Raw genomic sequence first — 14141 nt, forward strand, 5'->3', positions numbered from 1 at the left:
GAAGGCACAACACTTTCTAAGAAAACTGTAACAATACACAGCAAGCCACAGTGATTCCTGTCAACTGAGGAGCATCTTAGGAAAGCGCTGGCTTTCCTGCGGTCCGGGGAGGGTGGGGTAGAAACACAGGGACGTTCAGGAAGCCAGAACGGCTGCATTTTCTCACCACGACTAACGGCTGAGCGTGGATTGAGGTGAACGGCTCAGGAAGCACGGAGCCCGGTGTGTCACTATGTGCCTGTGCGTGTCGGCTGTGCTTTGACAGGGTCCTGAGGCTAGTGGCTCTGCTGTCCTTCTGCACGGGGGCGCGGGAAGGTCATTCTTGTCACGATTCAGCTTCCATAGCAAAGCTTCCCCGAGAACCCAGCGTGTGCAGGGGAGGCGGGGTGGGGGGCGCAGCTCCTAGAGGTTCTGTCCTGCGTGAGTCACGCGGCCCCGGCAGAGGCGGCTCTCTGTCCTGTCCTGTCGCTACGTGCTGCAGATGCAGGGAGATACCGGTGTCCTGGCCTGGGCCCCGTCCCCAGGCCGCGGGCCAGGCCCCAGGCCAGGCCAGGCAGGTCCCGCCCGCACCCCGAGCCGTCCGTTTTGGCCCGGCTCCAACTTTCATTTTCAGGAAGAAAAAAATCGAAACTCAAACTCAGCTGAGCGTTACTCAAAGGAGGTGTGTCCACGCTGCGTGTGACAGTTTGTTTGCTTGGCCCTATAAAAAGGGAGTGTCCAGGCGCGGGGCAGCCATCGGCACCTGGCACCTGCCCCCGGCCCCTGGCACGATGCCGGTCCCCGTTCCCCAAGCCTCCGTGGGGAAGCTGCTCCGGGCCTGCAGGAAGCCGCTGAGCTCCCTGTGGGGCAGCCTGGTCCTCCTGCTCCTCTGGCTCAGGGCCGTGTTCTGGGTGGCGGGGACCACCCGGGGGCCGAGGCGGCCGCCTAGGAAGGGACGCAAGGGAGCCAGAGAGGGAAAGGAGGGTGGCGGCAGCGATGAGTCCCTGGTGCCCACCAGCGTCAACTACCACTTCACCCGCCAGTGCAACTACAAGTGCGGCTTCTGCTTCCACACGGCCAAGACGTCCTTCGTGCTGCCCCTGGAGGAGGCCAAGCGGGGACTGCGCCTGCTGAAGGAAGCCGGTGAGTCCCCGCCGCCGCCCACCGCTCCCAGGGATCGGGCTGCTCAGCCCCTGGCCCCTGGGGGGCGGGCGGGGGCCCACACAGCCTGGAGGGCCCCAGGGGAGGACCGCACCCTGGCAGACCCTGTTTCTGACTTCGGGGCGGCGGGAGGGCTTCTCACCCCAGAGCCCGCGGGCGGGCGTCCCGTGTGGCCCGCGCTGGGGGGACAGGCAGAACGGGAAGGCTGCGCTGCTTGCTGGGCTCGTGCGAAGCAGCGATGTGTCAGGGGTTCCCAGAAACAGTAAAAGAGGCCAGTCCAGGGCCAAAGCAGGCGGACACTCGCGCTTCAGAGCGATAGTGGAGTCTTCCGTTGCGGGTGGTGACTACTCTTAATAAGAAACCGGGAAGAAACTGTCACTCTCAGACGGCCATGAGCCTGCTCTCGGGTGGGCGCGCGCCCCCAGGAGCCTCGGCCGTCCCACCCGAAGGCAGTCTTCCGAGCCCCACCTGTCTCCCTTCCCTCCACCGTCCTGTCTCTCCCGGAGCCCCTCCGAACTGGCAGTCTCAGCAGCAGCAGCGCCCACTTTTCTCCCGACTGGCTTAACTCTGTCAAGGACGAAAAACACGCACACACATAGTCCCCACATCGCGAGGGTCCGTCCGGGGACCCCAGGCAGGATCCTGGCTCGCACATCTAGGAAGAAGGCATCACAGCCCCAGAAGGGCCTGCTCCCTTCCAGCCACGGTCCTCCCGCCCCGGGGCAGCCTCTAGCTTATCTCCCGGCGCGGGGACGGGTTTTGCCTGACTTCACGTTTTATTGGACCTGACTGATTTTGCTCCCCGTGATGCTGGCTCCGTCACCCCCGGCTGACCCGAGTGCAGACCCTCCCGGCCGTGCTGTGGGGTCCAGCATAGGGCGTTGCCTTTCTCAGCAGGACTGCGGCTGCCCACGTCCCCGTCTCCGCTGTCCCCACGGGAAAGCACACGATCGTGCTAAGACGTATCTGTGACGCTTCAACCCTTCCCCTGAGCTGTCCTGCGTGGTTTCCGGGCCCACGCTCATTAGCAAAGCCTTCGAGGCCCTTGGCCGGCCCCGTGCCGCCATCCCCCGCCCCCCCCCCCCATCTGCAAGGCCCCACGCCTCTGTGGCAGACACCTCACCTTCCACCCCAGCCGCACCGACCCCTGCGCCGCCCAGCCTGCCAGCACGGTGTCCTCTCTTCCCGGAACGCCAGACACCCCAATCCCTGTCGGGGAACCTTCCGAGCTCCTTAGAATTATTCCCGGGCCCCTTCAGGCAGAAGTTATGGAGGTCTCCCCCCTTCACCTGTGATCCCAGAGCACTGTGACACACGGGTATCATAGCACTTTTTAAATGGGGCTGTGTGTTTTATTTTTAACACCCAAGTCCCCAAACAGTCTGAGTTCCAAGGGTGAATCTTAGCATCTGTATCTTTATGCCTAGCAAAGTAGCTAGAACAGAACAGCGGCCTCAGAATGTTCTGGAAGAGGCGAATTAATGATGGGTGAGTGAATGAATGAAGGAGAAGCAATCTTGTCTTGCGGGAAGGTCTTCGGTCTTGATTCACGAAGGCTTGAGGGCCACAGGTACAAGAGTTATCCAGACACCGAACTTTTCTGAATATCAGTTTAATAATCTTTAAAACAGGGACAAAACTCATATACCAACCTCAAAATATTTTTACGAGGCACAGATAAGTGAATGCCTATGAATTTTTGTAGATTTTAAACTACGACAAATAATTGTAATTAGTACTTTCATATAATGACCTCTCCGTCTGAAGTCAATAAAAGCCAAGTGAATTGAAATGGTCGAAGCAGAGGACCCAGGACGGGGCGGAGCAGGTGGGAGCAGCACTGACGTCCTCCCAGGACCGAACTGGAGTTACCACTAAATTATAGAAAATCACCCTAAATAACCAACCGGACGCTGGCTGGAGAGAAGCCTTATACCCAGGACTCAGGGGAGGAACCACAGCACCCGCTGAAACTGATAAAAAGTGCAGAGAAGACGTGAGAGGGCTGGCTGGGCTCCCACGGGTGGCAGCTGAAGAGCCAGAGGGACATCGCAGTGGCTGGAGGGGGCAGCGCGTTCCCGCTGAGAGCTGTGGGGTCTAACCCCCAGGGCGGCCTCCACAGCCCAGAGCACCAGCCCCAGGAGAGGAGCCCCGGTAATAGCCGGCTGTGAAAAGCGGCAGGTGTCTCCCCGCCAGGGAGACATGGCGAGACACACGAAGTGCCTGCTCACTGGCGGATGCACAGGATTTCATTTCCAGCCACTGTCCCTGGGCTCTGGGGTGGAGGGAGGGCAGAGTGGACCAGAGACTCGTGCGGGGACTCTGGGGGTGGTGGCTCTGGGGACAGAGCTGAAGGGTCAGCCACCAGGACGCCTGTGCGGAGTCGCGGCCCAGGCTGCAGGAGCTGCCTCTCTGGGGCAGACCCCCCTCTCCCTGCAACAGCAGCCTGAGGTGGGGGAGCAGGAGCCCCTCCCGCAGGAATCCTTCGGGCCTCGCCCTGCGGAGCCGCAGCCCAGCTGCGGAGGAGCACAGCCGCAGGCCCTTTGGGTGGGGAGCCCAGCAGGCTGCCTGCGGGCAGAGGCCCAGCTCCCTGCGCTTGGAGGCTTTAGCTGACCCTCCCCCGGGCCGGTGGTCCGCCTGGTTCTTCCCGCACACACCCAGGCCCGGCAGAGAGAGCCCCGCGCTGTGGTCCTGAGGGCTCCAAACAGGTTGCCCAGGGCCAGTCCCCGGCCCTGGCTGTCCGACACCTGCCCCAGAGTCTTCACAGACCTGCCTGATCCAGGGAAACCAACACAAAGCAGCAGCCAGAATGGGAAGACAAAGAAAAAGACCCCAAACAGAAGAACAGGAGGAACCTCCAGCAGAAGGACTAGCAGCTGATCAGGCGGAGAGGTCAGAGCGGTGGCCATAAGGACAGTCGGGAGCGTGAAAAAGAGACCTGGAAACCGTAAAAACAGACGCAACGTCTGAAGTCAGTGATCACCGGAAGGACCAAACGGCAGGTCAGAGGAGGCAGGGGAGCGAGTCGGCGATTGGTAGGAGAAGAGGCCCAAGCAGAGCAGCGAGAAGAAAAGGGGGTTCGAATGGTCAAGGGTCAGTATGGGTGCCGTGTCCCGTGAGGCAGGTTTCTGGCCATTGGAGGGAAGTCTATTTGGGGGATAATTAAATATTTAAATTTACACTATAATTAAAATTCCTTTTCGTTCAAGCCTATGCTATATGTAAAATTAAAACGTACGGGTCTGGCTGTAGATGCGTCTGTGTTGTTTACTTCTCTGGCTTTGACACACAGAAGACTGACAGAACGTTGGGAGAAGCTTCTGGAAGGGAGAGAGCCGTTCCCTTAGAGAGGGCCGCACGTGTAGGTGTGTCGCCAGACTACGGGGCGAGACCGTGGACGCAGTGCGCCGGGGCCTGACCGCTCCGAGTGCGAAGCGACCTCCGCCGGAACATTACACGCGGCCCCGCTGACCGCACGTCTGTTTGAAGACAGACAAGTCCTCGCTTTCATGCCCAGTTTACACTTTTTCCAGGAAACTCCTAAAAGAATTTTCCAAAGTAAGGGAGTGAACTGACGGAGAGCAGGTCAAAGCTTCCAGGACAAGAGGCATCGCGACACGGGCGAGGGGGCGGGGACGTCCCGGACCCGTGGAGGTTGACTCCGCAGGGCTGGGTGGCCCGAGCACAAGCATTGTAGATTGTTCTAGACCGGGAAAGGGCGCTCTCCTCTGCAGGCCTCCGGGTTGCCTCCTCGCACCCTCGGGCTTCTAAGGAATTCTAGCACCTCTGTAACTAATTCCCTACGTTACAGTGAGGCTGTTTCGATAGAAGGAAGAAAAGAGAAACAACTTCAGGTGGTGGTTTTTGTGAAGCCCTGGATCACGCACATGCTATTCCCATACAATGGCGCTGGGGACCGGACTTCGGGGCGGGCAGGATAACGAGTTTCGTTTCATTTCTGTGTCACAGAGAACATACGACGTTTGCCACGAAAATGACCATGTTTGCGGCGTGCAGACGTGGAAGGAAAACGAGTGCTTTGTCTCTCCCAGGTATGGAGAAGATCAACTTCTCGGGCGGGGAGCCGTTCCTTCACGACCGCGGCGAGTACCTGGGCAAGCTGGTGCGCTTCTGCAAGCGGGACCTGGGCCTGCCCAGCGTGAGCATCGTCAGCAACGGGAGCCTGATCCGGGAGCGGTGGTTCATGAATTACGGTGAGCTTCCTCCTGGGACCCTTCGGCTGTCACTGGGGGGGCCACTCTTCCTTCCGTCCTGGGCTGCGGGCCAGGCCTGCGGGGGCCGGGCCGGGCCGGGCCGGGGAACCAAACGTGCTGACTTTAATCTCTCTTCAAGCTGTGTGTTGAGTTTAGGGCCTTTTAGTTCTGCAGAGCTGCCTGTAAACAAGCCTGTCCAGACAGATAACAGAAAATACTGGTAAGCATGACCCTCGGTCTGTTCCAATGTGCAATAGCAGGGAGCAAGGGCTCAGGCTTTAGCTTAGCAGCTCTCCGGGGACATGCACGCAGCTCGCAGTGGGCAGGCCGTGACCTTACCGTTCATTTGCTGTCAATGTTTAATTTTTCCAAATCCTCGCAGAAACAGCCATTTGTTCAGTAGTGGCAACTGGGCCAAAACGGTGGATCTCACTGTTTCCGTAGCCCCTGCTCTCTGTCACTGGAGGGTGGTTTTCAGAGCTGCCTCCTGCAGTTGATTCTGCATCCCCCCCCCAAGAACGAGGGAGCCTCAAACTTAGTCAACTGCAGGGACTGGGCTGGCAGCAGAGAATGGCCGTGGTTTTGAGACGGGCAGATGGGGGCACCCCTCTGCATGGCACGTGACTTTCTAACTGCTTTGCTGCGTACCTGAAACTGATACAGAGTGATAGTGAAGGTGAATTGTAGTCAAAATGCAAACAACAAAAGCAGATTAAAGAAGACACAGGTGAGGGTGTGAAGCAGCCGAGGAAATTAAAGGAGGAACAGGAAGCGCAGGGGAGAAGGGGCATCACAGCGAGCGAAGGAGGGGAGACCAAAGCAAAGACGGCCCTCGTGGGCATGTCGGTGCTCTGTCAGGCCCCGCTATCAGAGCTCTGCGTATTGGTGTTTCGGGGAGCGGCTGGACTGACACCCCACCTGACTCCCATTATCTGGGCTTCCCCGACGTCTAGCCCAGCTATGCCCTGCACGTCACAGGGTCTCTGCAAATATGTAGATGATGAATCAGATATAGAAGAGAGGTCAAGAAGTAAACAAAGATCGCGGCCAAAATATTGGGGTTCTTCTGCAGAGCGATCGTACTAACGGGCTGAGAAGAGGTCAGGGCCGCAAATGCTCCTAGATCCAGGCTCCCAGCCTGCCTCAGAATGCCCGTGCCCCCGTGGCAGCACTCATGAAATACGTCATGGAAGTACACACACACACACACACACACACACACACACACACACACACGCGGAGTCCTAGAGCGGTCCCGTGTAAGCATGGCTGTCATCTCATTAGGTGTATGTTTTTCATGATTATTTTACACAAGGACCAAGGATAACACACTTCAGTGGGTTTGAGGGCATGAGGGGAAATGTTTGTTTGCTTTTAAGAGATTAAAGCGTACAGACAGACCAGGTAGGTGGTGTCCCCAGGAGACGAAAACAGCCGGAAGGGCTTGGTCCTCGGAAGGAAATCTCAGTGGTGCCCGTTTTCCCTCAGGCCGGTACTTGGACATCCTGGCCATCTCCTGTGACAGCTTCGACGAGGACGTGAACGTGCTGATTGGCCGTGGGCAGGGGAAGATCAACCACGTGGAGAACCTCCGGAAGCTGAGGAGATGGTGCCGGGATTACCGAGTGGCCTTCAAGATCAACTCCGTCATCAACCGCTTCAACGTGGACGAGGACATGCGAAAGCACATCAAGGAGCTGAACCCCGTCCGCTGGAAGGTGAGTCCGGGGCTGCCCTGGTTGACCGGAGGGTTAGGAGCCGGGGGGGAGGCACGGACGTTGGGCCAGCGGTGCCGGCTGGGACGCCGGGTCCTCGGTCTGCCCACGGCGCCTGTCCCCTCCTCTCCGCGGCATAGTTTAGGAAGCCTTTCCCTCCGATCCTTGACCCCTGCTCTGGCGTGCCCTGGCCTGGCTCCCTCCGGAGCCACGTTCTCAGAGCCCAGATCTCTTTGGCCGGAGCGGACGAGCTGCTGCCTGCGCGCATAGCAGTTTCGCCAGCAGGTGCTCGGGGCGCGGGCCACAAACGGATGCCAATCAAGGCGGTGGCACAACACCTTCCGGGTTTCAGAACCTGCTTCCCCAAGGCCGCTTCCTCTCCGCGGCCTGGGCTCAGGGGCTCTGTCTGCAGAGCAGCCGCGCTGAGCTCTGCTGGGAGGTGAGGGGTTCCTCAGGGGAGGGGGTGCTGCTGTCACCTGCGCGGGACGCCAGGGGGCTGCTGCTGTGTGCTCCACCTGACCGTCCCTTCCCATCCCCCCACTGCTCTTCAAGCCCCTGTGACCTGGCTCCCCCCCTCCCCCACCCCGAGGGCCCCTTCCCTTCTTGCTGGTGGATTCTGGAGCCAAAGTCACCCGGAAAAATGTCCGCGTGCATCTGCAGTGTTTGATACGTGTGTCAGCCCGGGATTCCAAGTCTTGTGGAGGCACCCCCTACCCTGCCAGGACGCTGTCCTCCCCTGGGCCCGGCCTGGGGTGGGTGCTGCGGGAGCAGAGGTGGGTGGTGTGCCAGAGGAAGGCAGCCACCGAGGCACACAGGGCACAGCCACGTGGCCAGGGGCTGAGCAGGCAGCAGGGGAGGTCTGGGGAGCACGGCAGAAGGGGCGATCGGGAGACGGGGGAAGCGAAGAAGGCAAAATGTGGGGCATTTAAAATTCCTTGTACACCGATGAAAATTAATGACCCGCTGCACAGAATCCCCTCTTGCATGAAAACCCTGCAGACCTGGGTTCCGCCCTCCTCGTCTGTGATTTGCTGACACCTGTCACCTCGAACAATTCCCTGGGATGGGGGTTTTCCTTTTAGGTGATGTATTCCTTTCAGTGGAGTAACGCATCACACACACACACACACACACACCCCTATTTATTTACGTAAGAGAATGCTGGAACACACAACTGATGGCTTTGGGAAACTGTGCTTATATTTAATCCATTCTAGGGGGCTTAAGGAGGACATAGTCAAACTCAGCGGAAGTTTGGAAAATACTTCTTTCTTGGTTTGGGGATTGCAAATGATGTGCTTCTTTTTTTGATGTTTTCGTATGGTCTCTACATCCTTCAACGAGCGTTTCCTATTCTGTGGTCTGAAAATCAGACGGTAAGACTGGCTCACGCGTAACGAGCCCAGGCTGGTTTTTGTGAGTCCATGTGTTAAGCACATCTGTGCATCCTGAGCGTCCGGACAGGCTCTTGTGTCCCCAGAGCAGCACCCTTCTAGGACGATCCTCGGCGTGAGGCGGCCACGCCACGCGGGCCGGGGACCGGGGCTCGCGGCCGCCGACTGACGGGAAGCACGCTTGTCCCTCAGGTGTTCCAGTGCCTCATCATCGAGGGGGAAAACGCGGGGGAAGGCGCCCTGAGGGAGGCCGAGAGGTTCGTCATCAGCAAGGAGGAGTTCCAAGGCTTCCTCGACCGCCACCAGGACGTGACCTGTTTGGTGCCCGAGTGCAATGACAAGGTTGTCTCTGGCAGATGTTTTGTTCACCATCACACTTTGAGGCTGGTTCCAAAGAGGGACATCTAAGAGGGTTGCTAGACGGGGGCCCCATTCCAGCTGTGGGGGCCTCCAAATGAGGCCCCGGTGCACCCCGCCCCCCCCCCCCCAGTGGGGGCTGAGTGCCACCTGGGAGGGCTGGTGAGATCTCTCTCCAATAACAGAGACACTGGAAAGGGGAGGCATTAGAGGCCAGGTGGAACCAGTCCCCCAGGAATGTCAAATAATGAAGCACAGGCCCCACCACCACCACCACCGCTTGAGGGAATGGGGGAATGAGCTGGAGACTCATGGTCAGAGGAGTTGTCAGGGCGGCCCCAGACCCTTTGGGCACGGGGAAGAGAAACTAGCCTTTGTGACTCTGGTGGGATCTGAAGGGACACAACCAGCTGCCCCTGGAGATGCGCTCAGTGTGGTGGTGGGGTGCTCCCCTAGTGAGGGCAACACCCCCAAAAACACGGGAGCAGGGACTGCTGAGCCGGAAGGAGTAAAACACACGCACACAGACCTCACCAGGCAGGCCACTCAGCGTGCGTACCGAACAAGTACACTTGGAACTAAATTTGTATTTAATCTCTCCTTTGCAGATGAAAGACTCCTACCTTATTCTGGATGAATATGTGAGTATTTCCGATGAATTATAAGGTTGTCATTTAAAATTAATTACATAGCAAGGCCAGGGTCGAGTGGGGAGCATAACCACTTAGTCCACACGTGTCCTTGGCCAGCCTTTCACTGTTGATGGTCACGGAGTGGCTTTCATGTTATAGCACCCTGACGACACTGGGTCAAGTTATGAGCTAAGTCCATGGGCAGGCGTGAGCCTGGGCCAGTCCCTGTGTCTGCACTAAGCCCCGGGGACAGTTTCTCCCCTGTGGCTATGGATCCACGGGTGTCCCATGGACACTGACATGACACTAAGCTGTCCTCTGTTATGCCTTCTTGGGTGAGGTGCTCTCTGGCGACAGGGCACCCCGGGCAACTGGGAAGGAAGCCATGTCTCACGTGGCCTTCATTACCTCAGGGGACGCCAGCTCCTGCTCCGCCTGACAATCCCGGCTTTGGTGAGAAGAGGTGACAGGCCCTCTCCACGGCTGCTGGCAGCTTCTCCTCCCTCACCTCCCAAAGGACAAGGGAAATCCACTCTTCTCAAAACCAAAAAATACATCACTTTTCCCTTCCCCTTGGATTTTTTTGTTGTTGTTGTTGGGTGGGGGGCATCTGGATTTATGAAACGTTACCAATATTTCTAGAACAGAATAATTCCATTCCAAGACCTGTTTTTAAAAAATGAGTTCTAACAAGAACCGTGGTGTCAATGTTTGGACTGGATTCAGAGTTTCGAGAAATGCTTATAGTGACTTTTAGCATTTTATTGTTTTCAGGTTAATCAAAGCTGCTTCGCAGATATTTCTTTTTTTTTTTTTTTCTTTTCTTTTTGGGGCACAGAGGAAAAGTGACAAATGCAAATGTGCACTTCATGTATTCAGAGGGAGAGGGGAATTCAAACAGAATTTAGTTTGGGAATCCAAATTATCACCGTCAGCTGGGGATTTTGACCAAATTTCCTCAACCGACTCTCCGGTCTCCACAAAACTGGAACAAACGGAGTGGAACCAAACTTTGCTTTGGCAGTTTAAGAACATGCTGATTCCACAAGCGTCCCTGGAGGTCCCGCAAAACGCCCAGCACTGCGGCAGGTCACAGCAGTGCGAGGACCTCGCTCCCGACTCTAGGGGGATGAGTTAGGACAAAAACAAGACCCCTCCTGATCTGGGGCCCTTGTCTCTGCAGCAACTTTCTGCTCTTCCTCTCTCCCGTTCTCCAAAGAAGCTTCTCTCCACGTTCACACTTAGACACTCATGCTCGCAGATTTCACTCAACACCACACACCTGAGCTTGCCCCCGGCCCCCGGCCCCTCCATGCTCCTGTGCCTCTACGACACTGCTCCACCCAGCTCCCAGTTTCAAAGCGTCACGCAGATGTCCCTGTTTTTCCAAAGTCTTTCCTGATCCCCCTCCCCTGCCCTGTCCAATGGCGGGACGCGCACCTCGGGAGCCCGTCTCCAGCTCGGTCTGCCATGCACTCACTGATAGGGCATGTTTACGTGGGTGGAGGGGAGCCGATGGCTGGAGACGTGGCGTTGGAAGAGTGTGACATCCTGGGTACAGCGCCTGGCCTGTGGTCCTCAGCACACATTTACTGAAATGATTGAAACCCCCCCAAAAGCCGTGGGTGAAATCCCAACATTGAGTTTTGCAGGATGACTGACACGGCAGCTTCTCACTTTCTGTCCTGAACTTTCCAGATGCGCTTCCTGAACTGCCGGCAGGGGCGCAAGGACCCGTCCCGGTCCATCCTGGACGTGGGGGTGGAAGAAGCCATCAAGTTCAGCGGCTTCGACGAGGAGGCGTTTCTGAAGCGCGGAGGGAAGTATGTGTGGAGCAAGGCGGAGCTGAAGCTGGACTGGTAGGGCCCCCGCCTCCGGGCCGCCTGCCCGGACTGCGCCGCCTGCGGGGCCTCCCGCGGGCACCTGTCGGGGCCCCAGATCTGATTTTCTGTCGCCTGTGCTCTCTGGTGACCTGTGGTCACTGCACACATACTTGCATCCTTGAAATCCACAGGTGGTGCAAAGCCATTGACTTCAGTCAGTTGGCTTACCTTGGGGTTGGTTTTCTGAGCACTTCTACTGTGACTCCCGCGTTTCCATTCTGAACCTGTATCTTTTTAGTTGGCTGATGGGATAGTCCATTCTTTCATGCTAAATATTGAGATGCCGCCAAGTTTCATATCTGAAAAAGATTGCAAAAGGTCCCTCCCGATCATCCGTTTGTTGTAACACGGCCCCTTTCCTGGCCCTCAGCAGAAGCTCGTGGGTGTATGTGAGCAGGTGGCTGTCCCTCTCCGCTGGGCGGCCTGAGCTGGTCTCGGAAGCACGTGGTCCGGCGGGTGGGAGAGAGGGTGACCAGGAGTCAGGGCTCACCAGGGCCTCACGCTGCTGAAGCTGCCGCGCCTGCTCTTGCTTCTCAGTGAACTCTGAGCCACATGGAGTAGCGAGTTCAACAGGAAAGGGCAGACGTGAGAACCAAGGGGCAGGTTGGGGACAGAGCCGGGGCTCAGTGGGTGTCACCTGACAAAGTCTGAATCTGAAACCCAGATCCTCTGACTTAGAGTGAATTTCCCCAGACTGAACAAGGCTGCATTTCTCTTTCCCCAGAGGGAAATATAGAACAAAGCAAGCCAGAAAGGCTGGACTTCAGAAATAAGCTCCGGCGTGCGTAAATACATTTCCAGCTGCCTAGACCCTCCTGTCCCTTCCCGACACACCCTCGGGATTTTCAGAGCCTTAATGTTTAAAACAGTCAACCATGCATCTTTTCTTAAAAGGGAGAAGCGAGGACTTGTAGCGTTGCAGGAGTATTTAAGTTTAAGTTATATAACATTTTGTTTCACGGTTTTCGTTTTAAATGCGAGTCTCCAGTTTTATGAAATATGTTTTCATTTTTTTTTATTGAGCATCTCAACTTACGGGTGAAGGGCAAATACTTTGTGCACCTTGAATTCTTGCTTAAGTCTACACTGTAATGTGGTGGTGGGGATTCTGTCTCAGAAAGCATCAGGCACTAGTGAGAGCAGACGGGCTCCAACAGCGCGCGTCACCTCCGTGACGCCGTGAGAAGTGGTAGGAAATGCGCCTGTTTTCTTGTACGTGCGGACAGGCGAGCATCTGGCAGAATCATCTGCGGTGTAGGCTCCCGGTGAGGCTGGAACTGGGGTGTGGGGCAGATACAGGGAGCCATGATGCAGAAGCGGGCCCACGGAGCAGCAAAGGCTCCATCCAGCAACAATTTGCCCCCCACCCCGCCTACACCCCCGTTGAAGAGATTGTTTAACCAGCTGTGTCCAGAGGGGACAATGCACGTGCTAAGATTTGAAGATTCGACTTGAGTGTGTCCAGGCTGCCTGAGTTTTTAGGGAAATGTGTGTGTATCTATTTTTTCTCTGTGCCTGGTGCTTTTGTATATCGGTCTGATATGTTATAAGCTGTCCTAATATAATAAAGTGTTCTTATATATGCCTGCACTCTCAGTGGGTCCATGTGAAGTGTGTTCAAAGCCGTGGCGCGCTCTGCCAACGGCCTCACTCCACCATCATGAGCAGCCGGCGTTCCCGTCACCTGCTCTGTCTCCTGCCCCCTGTCCCAGCTCTCGACACCAAGGGATCCACATTCCTGGCCCCAGGGCTCGCCTCATGGCCTCTGGACTCAGAATGGCCTTCCTTAGACATGCCCGCCCCTGTCCTTGACCTCTGGTTAGAAACTCCCACTTCCTTGGGAAAGCTGGGGGGCCCCAGACCCCAGACAGGGGTCAGATCCAGGGGCTAAAAGACAGCGAAGAGCCCCCACGGGCGGCCGGAGTCTCTGTCACTGGGGCTGGGTCCCTGACAGCCACATCAGGGTGGTCCGCTCAATGCTCAGCCCCTACGGATGCGGACCCTGCCTTGTCAGGGAGAAAGAGGGAAAATGACCCAGAACCCTGCCTAGCAAGTCCCACTCAGGGGCCATTAACATGGGCTGGGGAGGTCAGAGAGATTTTAATATTTTGTTCATGACTCTAAAAATAATACTCATTTGAAGTATCTTAGAAAAAAAAGAGTAAAGCAAAATGAAGAAAATAAAAATTACCCCTAATCATATCGCCCAGAGGCAGGTTAACTACCAATTTGTTTCCCATCTTTCCAGTTATACATATTTTATGAGAATCGGGTTCATGCTTGAGTTTACTTTTCAATAGTTTCTGGAGGTTTCTAAAGCCTTCGAGTGCCCTTAGACTTTAATGGAACACCCAGTTCTCAACAATTCACACTAACAGATGAGAAGAGCGTCCATGGCACTCAGAAAAACCACCGTTAATTTGAGAAAAGGAACCACTGGGTTTGGTGTTTGAGTTGTTCACGTATTCGAGTATGAATGTGAGTGTACCTCACGTTCTGGGAATTCACTTTATCTTAAAAACAGCAAAATCACACAAAGCCCTGAGCAGGCCGATCCCTGGAAGGCCCGGGAGCTGCCCAGGGTGACGTGTTTTTCCTCCAGGGCCATCTCGACTTGGCCTGTCCGATTCTGGTCCCAGTGCCCGTGTGGGTCTTTGGTACACCGAGCCCTGCTCCCCACCAGCTGGGCATCCTGCCGTCCACCGAATTCTGACACTGTTGCCCTGGAGACAGCATCGGGTCCCCAAGATACACCCCAGAATGCCCCCAGCCCCATTGTGTTCTCCGATCATCCCTTCAGAATGCC

The 14141-nt window shown here is 56.5% G+C and overlaps 1 protein-coding gene across 1 annotated transcript; it reads left to right on the plus strand.

Moving 5' to 3' along the window:
• Positions 1-665: 665 nt before the first annotated feature.
• Positions 666-12919, plus strand: RSAD2 (radical S-adenosyl methionine domain containing 2). The gene is made up of 6 exons (XM_090280880.1): positions 666-1122; positions 5193-5354; positions 6843-7072; positions 8656-8805; positions 9429-9461; positions 11151-12919. Exons 1-6 carry the CDS (start codon positions 771-773, stop codon positions 11313-11315), a joined length of 1092 nt encoding a protein of 363 aa, XP_090137006.1. The 5' UTR covers positions 666-770; the 3' UTR covers positions 11316-12919.
• The last annotated feature ends 1222 nt before the right edge of the window (positions 12920-14141 follow it).

Source organism: Furipterus horrens, unplaced genomic scaffold, assembly GCF_987537825.1.
Source record: "Furipterus horrens unplaced genomic scaffold, mFurHor1.1.pri manual_scaffold_6, whole genome shotgun sequence".
Lineage (NCBI taxonomy): Eukaryota > Metazoa > Chordata > Mammalia > Chiroptera > Furipteridae > Furipterus > Furipterus horrens.

Bases quoted from the DNA above. Each gene is read 5' to 3' on its own strand.
- RSAD2 (XM_090280880.1), top strand. From the start codon at position 771: ATGCCGGTCCCCGTTCCCCAAGCCTCCGTGGGGAAGCTGCTCCGGGCC. The intron at 5,355-6,842 runs GTGAGCTTCCTC...GTTTTCCCTCAG, and splicing joins GCGGTGGTTCATGAATTACG to GCCGGTACTTGGACATCCTG. The intron at 9,462-11,150 runs GTGAGTATTTCC...TGAACTTTCCAG, and splicing joins ACCTTATTCTGGATGAATAT to ATGCGCTTCCTGAACTGCCG.